Source organism: Nyctibius grandis, chromosome Z (genome assembly GCF_013368605.1).
Source record: "Nyctibius grandis isolate bNycGra1 chromosome Z, bNycGra1.pri, whole genome shotgun sequence".
Lineage (NCBI taxonomy): Eukaryota > Metazoa > Chordata > Aves > Nyctibiiformes > Nyctibiidae > Nyctibius > Nyctibius grandis.
Genome location: NC_090695.1, coordinates 37,214,638 through 37,229,555, shown reverse-complemented (window position 1 = coordinate 37,229,555; position 14,918 = coordinate 37,214,638). Strand labels below are relative to the sequence as shown.

At 39.6% G+C, this 14,918-nt stretch overlaps 1 protein-coding gene across 1 annotated transcript in view; it reads left to right on the top strand.

Annotated features, from left to right (window-relative positions):
- Positions 1-14,813, top strand: part of FREM1 (FRAS1 related extracellular matrix 1) — a 77,677-nt gene extending 62,864 nt beyond the window's left edge. Inside the window, exons 31-37 of the mRNA XM_068422710.1 lie at positions 587-825; positions 1,555-1,602; positions 1,887-2,069; positions 2,342-2,467; positions 3,187-3,302; positions 9,730-9,815; positions 11,117-14,813. Of these exons, the coding sequence (XP_068278811.1) occupies positions 587-825; positions 1,555-1,602; positions 1,887-2,069; positions 2,342-2,467; positions 3,187-3,302; positions 9,730-9,815; positions 11,117-11,316 (998 nt within the window). The 3' untranslated portion in view covers positions 11,317-14,813. The remainder of the gene's footprint in view (positions 1-586; positions 826-1,554; positions 1,603-1,886; positions 2,070-2,341; positions 2,468-3,186; positions 3,303-9,729; positions 9,816-11,116) is intronic.
- Positions 14,814-14,918: the final 105 nt, after the last annotated feature.

Sequence of the window (14,918 nt, the reverse complement as noted above, 5' to 3'; positions counted from 1 at the left end):
TGAGTCCTCTGAAACCTGAAGAATGTTTTTTCTTCTGGTGCTTTGTGAAATGATATTTTAAATACCTGTGTTGCAATGAATTAGGCTTCATTTTACAAAAATTCCTTTTAAAATGTCATATCTGTTTTCTCTTTAACATTCACAATGTAAATCAGGAGTTAATTGACACAGCTAGTTTGTAGGAACAACAGTGTCCTGGATTTCTGAAGATAAAATTGTCTGGGCATGATGGAAGTATCACCAACATTAGTTAAATATACCTGTCTATCCACGACCAAATAAATAGCACTCCAAACCCCAATCTATGCATGAAAACAGGTATTTGCAGCCGTTTCTTGGTTGAAATTCTGATCTGTGGGTAAACAGATGCATTACATATAAAAACATAGATATACAGGTAGTAGTTGCAGTTGTAGTCATAGTAAACCCCACAAATGAGGATGACTGAACAAACAGCAAATCAACTACATCAAGTGAAAGAGTCATCCAACTTTTAATGACAAGCTGTTTATGTGCCCATGTCAACGTGATCAGTTATCTGTTCATGCAGTTAGAACTGACCATCTGCCATTTTTTGTGCTTTCAGGTCAGTGCAGCTATTCCCATTCTTCTGGCCAAAGCAAGCACGACTTCTGGGGTAGAGGCATGCTGTTTCCAGTTTCCTCGGGGTCCTCATCACCTCCTAGGCCTGGCAGTGCTCCCTTGGAAGGGATCCTGCCATCTCCTTCCAAAGGGATGAGAGAGCATGGAGAGGAACCATGGCAGGAGCACAGCTCGGTGAATCAGTCAAGGACCAGGCTGAAAGTGACTGGAAATGGCAGAATAGTAAGACACTTCTGTAGTGCAGTGATAGACTGATTTGTGAATTCATTGGGATTTGATATCTTCATTTAGTTGTCATATTTTTGTAGTGATCCTACCTGACCATAAAATAACCGTAAACTACCTGAGTTTGCTTTGAGTCAGACCTGAGAGCTATTTAAAAATACTGGGGAAGGGGGCGGGGATTGGGGGATTGGATGGGAATTCCTGATTTTGAAGATCCATGTATGCAAGAGAGGAAGAAAAACAGAGTTGGGGGAGGAAATATGCATCAAGCAACTCCAGCAATTATGCAGCTTCCAATCTTGTCCAAACTATGGGTCAGCTAGAAGAAAGAAGTTGCTGGAGCCAGGCCAATGCATAGAAGTTGTGCATCTGCTCCTGAAGTCGTAAAGCTGAAAATACTGTTAGCTTAAACAGGGAACAGTTACTTAAAACTTGCCCATTGCTTTTCCTGCTTAAGCTACGCTGATTTAACTAGGTGATTTAGGACTAGGACATTCTGCTATTGTCATCTTACAAGTTATAAGTTTATAAACACACTTGTAATATGTGACTTTTGGTGACTATTTTCAGAAGTGATCAGTTTCCATTCTGAAGGAGAAAGAACTAAACCCAAGATATGCTCTGCATGTTTTGTAACCTAGATCTGTAGTAAATCTGGCATAAAGTCTTTTTGTTTCTATAATGCATGAATATGACCATCTCATTCTGCTATTCTACCTTTTGCAGGTTCATCCTTCATCTGTATTTAGAAATGGAACTGATGTGGTTTTCAAAGTAAGAGTATTATGAGTATTGCTCAGACATTTCTGTGATTTCGTTCTGATTCTGTTCTTTTCAGGCTTTATCACTGTTAATAATTCATTATGACCAATACTTAATTTTTCTATGTATCTTTCTTTTCCTTTGGTATTACTTCCCCTCGATTTGCAACAATTTGTATTATAATGCCTGATTTTTTTGGTGGAGTTTATTTAAGAGTTGCTTGTGTCTTGTATGTGCTAACCCTCTCTTTTCCCTCTCCTGTTCTGCTTGTGTGTGTGTCATACTGTACAACAAAGTATCAAGGGATAGTATCACTCAAAATAGAGGAGGAGACCTCATCAGCTAAATCAAAAAAGAAGGCTCAAGTGTCAGTAATTAACCAAGCACAACCACAGATAAATGTCATCCCCTCTAGGAAGACAGAAATCCCCCAAGCTGATAAGGCAGAACTGGCATCTGAACCAAGCTCAAGACATCAGGTATGAAACCTTCTGTTTTGTAGGCTTTTTCATCATCTGTTTTCAGTCGTGCTGTTTTCCAAAATTATTTAATGCCTCTGAGATCTGCAGCCTAACCCTTCCCACTCCAAAGCTGAGTTTAACCAATACACAGATAAATTAACAACTCAGCCCTTGAAGAGTTTTCATGTCATAAAGTTTTAATATAAGACCTGTTTAATCTGTTTCATTTAGCTTGTTTGTTTTGTGTAAATATTTTCCTTCAAACGTTCAAATGACATTTCTCTTTCCAGGACTTTTACTCTTTTCCAAAGGTCTGTACACCAGATTTAAAGGGGCTCTTGCATTATGAAGAAAGCACTCAAAAGTTATTTCAGTGTGATGGGACAATATGGAAATTCTGGAATTCCCAAAGCAAGGTAAAAATGTCGCCATGAGTATGCATCTAAATTAGAGCATGGAGTCTACAATGAGTGAGACTTTCAAGCAAAGGACCTTCCTGTAACATCTATTGACTTGTACAGGCAATAAAAGAGTTGTCCAGAGTCAAGTTTGCTGTCACCAGAAAAAAAAAGTTTCCCAGAGACTTGATGAGGGCTTGATTGCTGGTGTTGCCTTTCCTCTCTGTCACCCACAGGTGCTCCTGGACAAACCACGCAAGAACTGATGTCTTGGTGCTTGTGGGGATGTGGGCATGAGACAGTCAGTGAATGAAGTCTGTGAGAAAAGGAGTGGGAGTCAGCAAAATTAGCTCACTTAGGTATTCTGTAAACATACAAGCCGCTCTGCCATGTAAGATGTCATGGTGAATTTTGTTGCACTGCATTCCCTACACAGACTGCAAGAGACAGAAAATGGTGTCCAAACTAATGTGGTCTCTTAAGAGGGTTTTTGGAACTGAAACCTCGTGTCACCTTTAAAACTACTCATTACAAATTGTAGGCTACTCTGGCAGGCATTTATTTGTTTACATCTTTTAAACAATGTTGTACCTTTATTGATACACACCAAAGTTTGTGTTCAATTTAATTCTGGGGAGGCCATAAGCAGCACCCCCAGCCTTCAGTCTGATTATTAGCGCACAGACCTAGATCACTGTAAGCAGGAGTCTGTTTTATCTTTTCCTCTTTTATTTTAGGAGGTAAGCACAAAGAAATGTCCGCTCGGATGGAGTCATCACGAGGGCAGCTGCTACTTCCTGGTAGTGAATCACAAGGTCACCTGGAACACTGCTGCTCGGGCTTGCAGAGAACAGTAAGACACTTCTCCAAGTGCATGTGTTTGCTGTGCACAGCTGTTGTCCTGGGCTGAATGCTGTTCTCGAGGCCAAGTTCATTTGGATAAGCTCCGCTTTGGTTGTGCTGCACAGCTCTCCCCAAAATAGAACAAGCCCTGGGATTCAGACCCAGTGGAGGACAGAAATATTATTAGTCTCATAACGTTTCAGGTCGTGATGCTACCTTAGTCACAACATGAATTCCCGAAGCTGTCCATCTGCAGTGAGAATGCTTTCCTAATGGGAGAGTTAGTTTGGGAGAAGAGAAATAGAGCAAAGACTCAGCCTTTGATCCTCTCTGACCCACCACTTCCTTGGCCCGACCTTCACTTGATATAGCAACAGTACAATGTTGCCAGCTACTGGGTCCCTCACCATATTCTTCTGAAGATGCAGCTCTTCAGATTCTGTAACTACTTGAAAACTTTAACATTCAATTTAACAGTAAATTTCTGGCTTTTAAGGATAAATAAAAGCTAATAAATAATAATAATAATAGTTGTCCTACAGTAGGAGACAAATAAAAAATCCACCAGTCTTGCTCTTTGGAGGCCTGCTTTGTGATTCTGGTTTTAGGAGTGATAGCTTAGGACTGGGAGAAATGCTAGCCTTGGTAACATGGAGCTTGCCCTGCAATCATGCATGTTCTGTACCTTGTGTTGAATTGTGAGCATCAGGTTGAAGACCAAGCTGAACAACAGGAGGGGCTTTAACAGACCTCTCCATTACTCCATGAAATGAAAACTGAAACAGGGAAGAGTTGGAGATGAAAGAAACAGAATATGTTCAATAAATGGTTGAAGGACATGCAGGAAACATGAAACATGGACAAGCATGCATAACAAAACTTGATTCATTCCACTCAGTTATGCCAGATTATGTTGTCTGGGTAACATGCAAAAGAGAAGCCTTAGTTCTAATACCTCCCAGCTCATGGAAGTTACTCTTTCCTAAAACGCAAATGTTACCTGCTTTTGTAAGCTCACCAGAAATTTCACATTGTTAATTAGTTTACTTAAAATTTCAACTCCTGAAATAGATTTCTATCACCTGCTTTTATTTTGTTACTTATTCAAACAAAGCTGTAAGTTGTGAATATTCTAATACTTTTTTTCTGAAGGCTTCAACATTCAATTGATCCCTTAGGAATGTATGTCATTCTGCTGGGAGGTGTTCCCCATTTCCTAAAAGAGTGTGCTCCTGGTGACCCACATTATTTGTAGGAGGTAGCTTCTTGCTGAAGGCTATAGCATGCAATGTAGAAGTTAAACTGAATAACAGTAAATTAATGACAGTATTAAACACCTACACAAAAAGCCAAGGCATATCACTGAATGCACAAGCAAATGAAACCTAGGGCAGTGATGATTCAATTAATGTCAGACTACTGCTGAGCTAAAGGAAGCTTTACCCTGGTAAATGGAGTGCTCCTGGCTTCCATCTGGAACTTGTTTACAAAAGTATGACCCCAGGCACACACTTAAAAGTGGCACAAGAAGATAACTTAATAAATTTTGTCTTGTGCTTTTGCGCAGCTCCCCGCTGGCAATCACCACCACCACCAATTGTGGTATTTCTGTTATTAATACTTCTACCGTTGACATTCAAATAGCTGGTATTTCCAGCAAGGAAATAAAATTAGCATGGAGGTCAGTCCTCAGTTCTAATAGAACAAACAAACATTAGACATTAAATGAAAATATTAGAATTCAGTAAATCTGTCAATTTCACGGAAAAATAAGAACCAATTTTATTACTACAAAAATGGCATTATTTTAAACTTCTATTCAATTGTCTTGCTACACTTTTCCTATTATATAGAACAGGAAAAAAGCACAAGCATTGTAAAAGTTGTTTCAGTAACAGTCTACAACTAACCAACCTCTTAACCTCTTAGAGAAAACACCGATATCCTGAGATGATGGACTTGAGACCAAGCTATTCTGTCAAAGCAATGCTATGAATTAATTGCAGAAGCAATTGCTGTCTGGACATAACTATATGTGCATAGGCTCATGCAAACCTATTTGGGCTTCTAGTGAGCTTTGACACATGTTGCATCCACTTGTTGCCGGTGGCATACCAATTTTTTCTTCAGTTTCCATGTGCAGGGATAGAAGCAGACACCAAAATGTGCTTGTGTTGATGCAAGCTGCTATATGCCATGGTGATAGTGTGGGTGGAAAAAATCTCAGCTAATTGCTGTGAAAATCTTGCGCCATTTCTAACCCGTCTCCAATACATTGGAGAGAAAGATGGTTTAAGAACTCATCTCTCTAGCTTTGTTTTGCATGCATGAAGAGGCCTTTAGCAACATGAAGATAAGCATCTGGGGGATATTATGGCTGAGTGATCCCACAGCAGCCTGATTTAGCAGCAATTTTGGTGATTTATGTTACAGTTCTTGTTTATTCCGTAGGAACATGTCCTCCACGAGGGTCAGTGCAGCCGGACTCACTGGCATGCGAGACGGTATCACTGCTGCCACTGAAGGGACTCTCTGCTATACAGACAGAACCCACAGTTGTGTCTTTTGCTCTGTTAGTCAGATTATACCCTCATCTTCTTGGAGCTGAACATTTAATTAGAGACTAAATATGTCAGATTTCAGATCCTTTACCACTAGCTTTGTAAGGCAGAGCTCTTATTTTGTTCAATGTTTGTATATTAGCAGAATGTGGCCTCAGTCCTTGGGAATCACAGGCAGAACCACATCTAAAATAACAGGTTAGATACTTCATGATGGCTCAGTGTTGCCTAGTGCAAAGCAGACCCTGCTGCCCTCCTCTCTTAATGCTGTGCTAGTCCTGTAAGTGACTGGCTTAATTTATGTTATTGCTAGTGACTCCAGCATAGGGATTCAGGTACCTAGAGTCATTTTAAAGGCCCAGAGTATCTTGTCTGACTTTCAACTGCCACTCTAGAAGTCAAAGTCTCCTGGAAGCTCCACATCATGTCTGCCAGCCTCGTCTGAATGTTACGAATACTGCAAGGCGTCGTAAACAACACTAGACACCTATTTCAAGGCACCAGGATTACTCCCTAGGTGACCAAACAAAAGCCTGGGATAAGCAGAGCCTCTCAGTCACTCCCCCTTCACTGTCAGTATAGGACATGGATTTACTACAGCAGTTCAAACTAAATGTCCTCCTGTGCTACAGAGACCTTCATAGCTAGTCAAGCGTGCTTTTGCTGAAGTTAAATTTATCAGAATGGTACAAAGCTCCTTTAAATGTATTGGATAATTTAATGTAAAATCTTCAAAGTCTTTGTGCTAAGCGTTTTGTGTGTAATACTTCAAGGTCAATGGCTACCAAAAATATTTCCTTAGTTTGGGCAACTGCTCTAAGATGACAGATGCTCTTGACTTGACAGCAAAATTTTAAAGCACACAGGAATAATTTCAAATGGACTTATTTAGCACAGAAATCAGTGATGTGTGGGTTTTTTTTTTCAATAAGGCATTATGACCCCTTCTCTAGAGTCATTTAAATTAGGAAGTGTTAGATTTACATAACTCCATAAATAATATTATCTTGTCATTTCCTGTGTCTGGCGCTCTGCCTAGAGGTACAGTTAGTGATATTATCATAAGTGGTATGTTCCTTCAGGACTGTTCTCATTTCCCTACGATACATCAAACCCCCTGACTAGGTGTAACAATTAGAACGGTTTTTCTCTCTTCAGTCAAGTGTATTTCTCAGGCTGTATTTAGAAAGCGCTCCTATGGAGAAAAGATTAGATAACATTATAATTATTGCAGTGCTTTCCTTTCACAGCGCTGAAGTCTCTCTCTAGTACTTGGACTGAAGGAAAAGTCTGAAACTGTTGTTGCTCAGACCACCCCTGTATGACATAAATGATATAGCAGTTACTGATACACATTGATGCTTTTTGCTTTCACATTTTCTAAAACAATTGAAAAAACAGGAGTAAGCTAGCTTACTTAAACGACTTAGTCCCAGAGCTTTGACTGTCCTTGAGCAGAAGCCAGATAAAATGCTGTATTTTTGTTCTTGCTCTTGTGGTAGTGATACCACAGAGACTGCTGCCCAAATCTCTTCTTAGCCCCAAGTTTCGTCACTGGCCAACCACAGTCACTGTGAGGGGGAATGGCATCCTGCCACTGAATCAGCTACCCTGGGAGGACACCCTGAACTAACTGTGCCTGCTTTCCTGGACCTTTTTTCTAAGGAAGAAGATGGAGTACAAAACTTTCCAAGAGCTTTTGTCAGTGTAACAGCTTTGCTCCTGGTTCACTGCAGATTCAGTGCCTAGTAGATGGCCCCAGAGGTGTGGAAGCCTGTCACCCTGGGTGTGTATAGGCACCAACACCATGCACGAAACTTTACCGTGATGAGAAGCACAGTCACATCCTCTGCTGGGAGCTTCACTGGGTGAAGTTTTGGGAGCCTGTACCATAAGCAGGTGCCCAATCCTGACCCCTACCAATTGCTAACCACTTCGTGCTGGGACAGTCTGCCATTTGTAAAGTCATGATCAATGTTTCAGAGGCCATTCTGCCACACCTCCACCTGAGGAGAGTGTACACAGATGTCAACGAGATCCTTTACACTTTGTTCTCTGGCAGCCCCTGAACTTAGGGAGCCCTTGATGGGACCTACGTTACTGTGCAGTGCTCGGTCTAGGGCAGCCATCATTACGCAGACTGCGACAGCTAACACTCAGCTGTCCCGCAGGCCTTGGCAGACCCACCATGCAAAGTAGAGCAGAGGGAAAATCCCCTGATGCTTTGGGTGACTGCAGGGATAATGGAGGAGGCCATTGAAGCAGAAGCATCCCATCAGCATTACAATGAATTTGTTCCATGCAATGCCCATGTGTGCCCAGATTAAGGAATGCTCCAGATTTTGTGCAGTAGGGACTGTGCAGAATATTGGGGGCTACTACTCTGAATTCCTTCTGACGTAAAATTTGCCTACTTCCCTACCTTGTTTTGTGTTATGATATGGCTTCCACGGGATCAGTACTGTTAGAAGAGATAAAAGGCAGCAAACAGGAATGGAGCTCCAGGCATGGGTCTCTAACTGGGCAACAGGCTTGGTGGTGGGCTTGCACCCCAAGATCTGTTCATGGTCTCCATAGTGGATTCAAGTCTGCCATGCCACCCTTGAGAGCTGGTTGTTGCCCTGGCTCTTAAAGAAGGGAGTCTTTACCTGCTTTGGAGCAATACTGATCTGTCTCTGTTACCTGGCAACAGTCATGAAATTAGCAAAATTGTCATAATGCCATTGACTTGTTCTGCTGCTAGAAAGGTTTCTTGCTCTCTTAAAACATGTTTTGATGAGCAGCATTGTTTGCTTGGGCCCCATCAAACATCCTGGGCACCACCCAGAATGTCCTGGGCGGCTGAAGGGGCTGGCATCACTGTTAGGCTGTGTGGCACTCAGAAATATGGGACAACAGAAATGACAGAGGCTCAGCATCGCAGGGAAGGCAACAGCAGGTGTGACAGGTAAAACGGTGACATGATATCAAGGCAGGCAAAAAGATGGTTCACTAAGAAAGCGGAGCCACTGATGGCTGACAGTTCCGGCAAATGTGCAGGATGCCATTTGTCTCTTAATGCTTCAGGATTTAGCCTGATCTCTAAATGGCTTAAGAGCAGCTTGCTGGTGCTTGCATGCTTGGTACTAGTTGGAAGACTTCACAGTGGCAAGGGAACTCAGTGGCTAGGGTTTGCAAGTCGTCCTTTGGCGCTGGCATACTTTTAAGCACAAAAACAGAGCAGAGCTTATGCATTGGCTTCATTCTGAAATAGTCTGGTTAATAGACATCATGACTGCTCTCTGATCAGAACTAAATGCATAGTCATTGCGGACAACCCAACATTACCTCTCAGAACGACACCACCACTCCAAACCAGACCCCTAGATTATAAGCACTTAGTTCTGTTTTGAAACATGGCCAAGATTTTAACTGTGTTATTCAAAGCTTTACTTTTGTCAGAACCTGATTTTAAAAAGAATTGTCTGCTCGACTACCAAATGGGTGAAGCTGTATCTTTTAGCAGCTTGGATTTTAGTGTGGGCAGATTATTATTTTAAAGAAAGGGATGTATCAATGATTGTGTCAATGGTTCAAAACAGAGTTTGTGGGTATGAGGTACACATTTCCTGTTTATACTTCTTTCAGTTGTGCAGCTAATTAACTTTTTTTTGTTAGAAAAATCAGACTAGGGCTTTGGTTCCTCTCCAAGTAATCCAGAATTTTAAGACTTTACCTTCAGGTAATTATTCTTTCATGACAGTAAGTAGTGGTTTTCCTGTGAAACATTAGTTATATGCTTTATACTAGAATCAGTGTTGCTTGTTGATAAGTCGATGGGAGATGTCTGTCACTCTGTGGAATGCTAATTACTCTGTCCTCTCTCCTTGAGCCTAGGTACCTGGGGAGTCTAGCAAGTGTGGCTAATGAACAGCACATGCAGTGGCTGTGGGACTTCAGTGGGAGGAAGCCCTTTTGGATAGGCAAGTACATCAGCTGCCTGTCCCCTCCAAGGATTACAGTTACTGTCCACCTTGGAAAGCAGAAACTGCCGCAGCAGTTTTCAAATGCTGCATTATCCTCAATTTTCTGCTGCTTTTATTATTTCAAACCAAGGCATTAAACTGAAAGCCATAATTTACCTGGCTAATTTTATATGTCTTTATCAAAAAGAATAGTTCATCATGTTGCCTATTGCTGGGTTGGTTTTGCCTTAAAACCTTTCCCATTTCAATACTAGCTGGGAAAATAAGTTCTGGTGGAGCTCCTTCTCTTTTGTTTATCTCACCTTTCTTTTGACTGTTACTTTTTTATATCTAATTTATCATTTTTTAAACTTTACTTTAAATAATTATTTATTTTACAGCTAATTTAATGATGTCTTATTATGCACTTTCATTTTACGAGGAACGGAAAGAACTCAGATGGGCCTTCTCTGTACCTTCTAATCCCTTTCTGTGAATGACTGCCTTAACTCATGGACTAGTACTATTGCTTTCTTCTAACCCATCTTGTTTCTGCTATTCTACCCGCATTTTAGGTTCTTTATTCCAATTGTGAACTGCAATTTTCAGCTTTTAGTAATTTTCTGAGATGGATTTACTAGCTATACTAAATTAACTTTAAGAACTACAGTTATTTTGGGATCATGTTTAATGGTATCATGATTCTGTTAACCTTAGAGAATAAACTCCTCTGGTAAGAACAAAGACTACAAGACCATTGTGTCAAATTTCTGATTTGGGTCTCTTCTAGTTGAAAGACAGGTCATTTCTGAAAATATGCCACTCACGTTGGTCTTAGTAACTCAGAGGATAAATGAAAAGATGTGTAGTTTGTATTAATTAAGACAACCTAATTTTACAACTGTTAATGACAACAGTGTAAACAAGGTCCACAAACATCTGCAGGATTTTAGTTTCCTTTAGTTAGAAGGAATCTGAAGGCATCTGAGGCTGCCCAGACTTGAATACAACATTCTGTTTGGCATTTCAAGTATAAAAAGAGAAGCCTGGGAGGTAACAGACATGCAATAGATGGAAAGAGAGAAAACATTTCAGATAGGCAATAATGAGGAAAAGTATATTTTGCCTTATTCAGATGGTACTAATTGCCTTATGACATATTAAATTGTATTTTACTTGTATTCTTCCAGATGCATTTTTTTCTCTCAGCACAATATTGTATGCATTTTTTAACAAACAGATAGAACAACATGCTTCTGTTGGCATCGGGCTTCAAAGACGATAAACATCACTGATTTGGTTTTACTGATTTAACACAGGCTTGAATGACCAATTAAATCCTGGACATTGGCAGTGGAATGGGGGAGAACCTGTAACCTACATAAACTGGAGAAGAGGCTCCTATCACTTTCCAAAGAGAGGAAGAAATTGTGTATTGGTACAGAAGCGAGGAAAATGGCAAGCAACCGACTGCAGGAAGGTCAAATGGAACAGCTATATATGTTCAAGAAAGCTGTAAAGAATGGAGGATCTCTGTGAAAGCATGTGGACGTTCATGTTGTTTCAGTTTTATTTATCTGCAGACATGTGAGGGTATGGAGTTAGAAAGCTGTCCTAATTATCAGCAGGGTTTATTTTATATGCTGTCAGAAGTGCAGATGCCTTGGACTCTAACCAAGGAATATAGGTCAGTTGCAAAGATTAAGTCCAGGTTAAGGTTGTGAACTCTCCCCAAAGACTTTGATCTCTCACTTACTGGTGTGTATTTTTACACCAAAGAACTAGGCCTGAAGGCTTGCATCACATTTCTGTGTAAAAATACCTATTTTTTTAAAAAAAAAAGAAAGCACATCAGTTGATTTGCTTTGCTCTTAAGGAGGGGTTATGAATTGGCTGTTGCTTTAATTAGTTTGCAATAAAAACTGCAGTTTTACTCTGTAGTCACAAAAAGAGAAAGACTGCTTGGAGTGAAATGAAGGCAGACTCTGCTGGCTGAAAACAGGTCCTCTTGGGTGATGAGGGGAGGGACACTATGTCAGGAGACTGTGGCTTCTTTTGTCGATGCCCTAGTGTAATGTCTTATGAAAATACCAATGGCAGGATTTAGTGACAGAGTACCAACAGAAGCAAAGCCTTGTATTTCTCTTTCTGCCTCCCAAGGCCAGCTTCAGATCCTAGTGGATCTGCTCACACAGAGATGCATATTGTTTCACATTCCTAACCGAAATTGTTCAATGTTTTTTGGAGTTGCAGGATGGTGGTGTAACTTTTAGTGTAATTAAATAATGGGACCTATGTAAATCTAATGCTATATCAAAGGATTATTTACACAAAAAAATTAATACTGAAGCTTAACCCTAGAATATTATCTTGGGATATTCAGTGATACATGAACATCAATAGGATTTATATGTATGTATAAACCAATGTAATCATGAAACATATTTTGTACTAAAGCAGCTATGGCTTTTGAAAAGTATTAATCTAAGTCCTTACTAGTGATTTGAGGTTTTTAAAAATAATAATAAAAAATCCAGATTTAGTTCTGAGAAAGGCTTAAAAATCAGCATTTAATAGGAAAAAACAGCTGCCCATAACTTAATTTTAAATTTTTTTAAAGTTAAAACACGCACTTGCAGTGTTACCATTTTGTAACATTATAGTAAATTTATATTTGATCTGTCAAAAATCTTGCTTTAGGACCTTCTTACTGCCAGCCTTAAAATTTAAAAAACAAACAAGTCATAAGCTTCCTAAAAAGAAAATTAAAGCTCCCTTCAAACCCTCCCTCTGCCCATGATGAGTGTGTGACAGTTGGTGTGGCACTGAGTAGGGCAAATTTGCCCTGTATTTTATGAACTCCCATCCCTCCCATCTGCCTGCCAGCTGCCAGCAGATGATTCTCCCCTTGTCCCCTATCAGCTTGTCTATTCGGCCAGCCTCTGGATCAATTGCATCTGTACACTATTTGCAGCAGAGGTGCAAAACCTCCTTCTGGGGTTCCTCACAGCAATTTCTCAGTCCCATGAGGGACAGATGCAGCAGAATCACCTCTCCTGTCTGGGCTGAGGGATGCTGTTCCAGGGATTATTTATCCCTCCTCCTTGCCTTTGGCATGTGTGGGTTATTTATCCTTCCTCCTTGCATGTGACATGCTAAATGAATACACATGTGAGTAGCTGGACAGTATATATAGCAGAGAACTTTTCTGAAAGGACTGTTCAGACAAGCACGAGTGTATTGCAAAATTGGAGGACAAATACTGTGGACAGAACCTCATCACCCTTATTGTTGGTATCAACAGATACAGACAAAGATATCTCCAGGATTTCTTTTTTTTAATCATGGTAATCGTTATGCCAAGCTTCTAAACACTTTTGCTAGACACTAACGCTTCTGCTTAAGGATTCTTCTAGATCAACATAGATAGGCTAATTGTTTCAAGAATTCCTCAAACCAGGTACCCCTGAGTACCAGTCTAGACCTGTTTTTAGTTCTGATAGTTTCCACAGCAAAAAAAAATAGGATCTAAAAAAGCATTCTTAGGATTGAACACCATTGTGTTCTGGAATTCCAGGGAAAATTGACTAAGAGAGCTTGGTTAGACATAAACGTAAACTTTTATTTCTTTAGGGCCTTCTTTTTATAAAAACTGCTGAGTTTATTGGTGCTATCTTGATAAAACCTGTTGAGATTATTTAAATATCTCTCCTAATTATTTAATAAATTAATGACATCAACAAAGAGGGAATTTTGACCAAGGTGCTAATAAACAACTCACGCCTAAGCTGAGACAACAGTGATCTCAGAGATTTGCTTTTGTGAGAAGAGGGGAGAATTTCCCTTTTCTGTATTTCATTTGAACTACTTTAAAGTGATTGAAGAATACGTAGATTTTAGTACACAACAGTTAATTGTGCAAACTGTATGTGTTTACTGGTTTCATTATATCCAATACAATACACTAATGAAGCTAAAATTCTTATATCACAGTGCAAGGATATTTCTGCCCTGAAAGGCAGAAATGAACTGCTCCAAACATTTATTCACAATTTTAATTTGTCTGCCCTTAAAAATGAAGTATTTTTTCACAGATTTTTACAGCTTTTTTTTTAGAATACTGGAGTTCAAAGGATATGACATACTCAAATCAGGGAAAGCACAAATAACTTTTTCTGTTGCTAGGGGAAGTTGTCTCTAAGAGGTTTAGTAAAGAAAAGGCCTAAAATGCTGAGAAGCTATTGGGAATTTTTCCAGTCTTCAATTCTTTTGAATTAGACTCCGAGTAAACTCAGGGGAAAATCAGTATTCAGAGGAACAGCATCAGTAGGGGAATTTTGAGAGGCTGTAAGAATGAACAAGGAGCATGTAAATGCTGGTGTTCACCTATAGTTGCCACACTTTCTGGATAAACAGAGGATTTATGTCATCAGAACTATCCATATGCCTTTTAAGAGCAACAGAGCCAAGATGCAATAGCTCAGTGAAAAGAAAAGGGATGGCCAATATGAGCTCTTTGTGTGCCTGTTGCTTTTAACCACCTTTTCTCACTGTCAAGTGTCTTTCAAATCTGTTGACCAATTTCAAACTAATTTGACAGAGAAGTAGTTGAGTCAAAGATAACAGTTATGAAAAAAATTCATAGGCAACTGGCCACAGGAGCACTTCTTCCAAACCAAAATATTCTAAAATATTTGTGTTGTTACTAACTTCATGGAGACCAAGTTTTTAATCTGAAAAATAACAGAAAAGTTTTCCAGATCTCTTTTGTACACACTGAAACATACTGAATGCCTACAATTCTTTATTCACTCATTCTAAAAAGATAATAATAGCTTTGAGAAAATTATAGAAACAATTCAGTGAATACTGTGATTCTACATTATTTACGTCACAAGACTGGTCCTATTGTAATTCATGTATTCAGAACACTATATATTATTATGTTTAACTTTGTAATGTGTATTAATACAAAACTGAAACATATTTTGGTGAATACATATTTCTTCAGTTTCATGATCTCACAAAAGCTTTTTTTCTAGTGATAAAAAAATAGTGTTGGGTGTAGTAGAAATGTACTTACAGTCAAGCATAATATACCTACTGTTTACTCTACGCAGT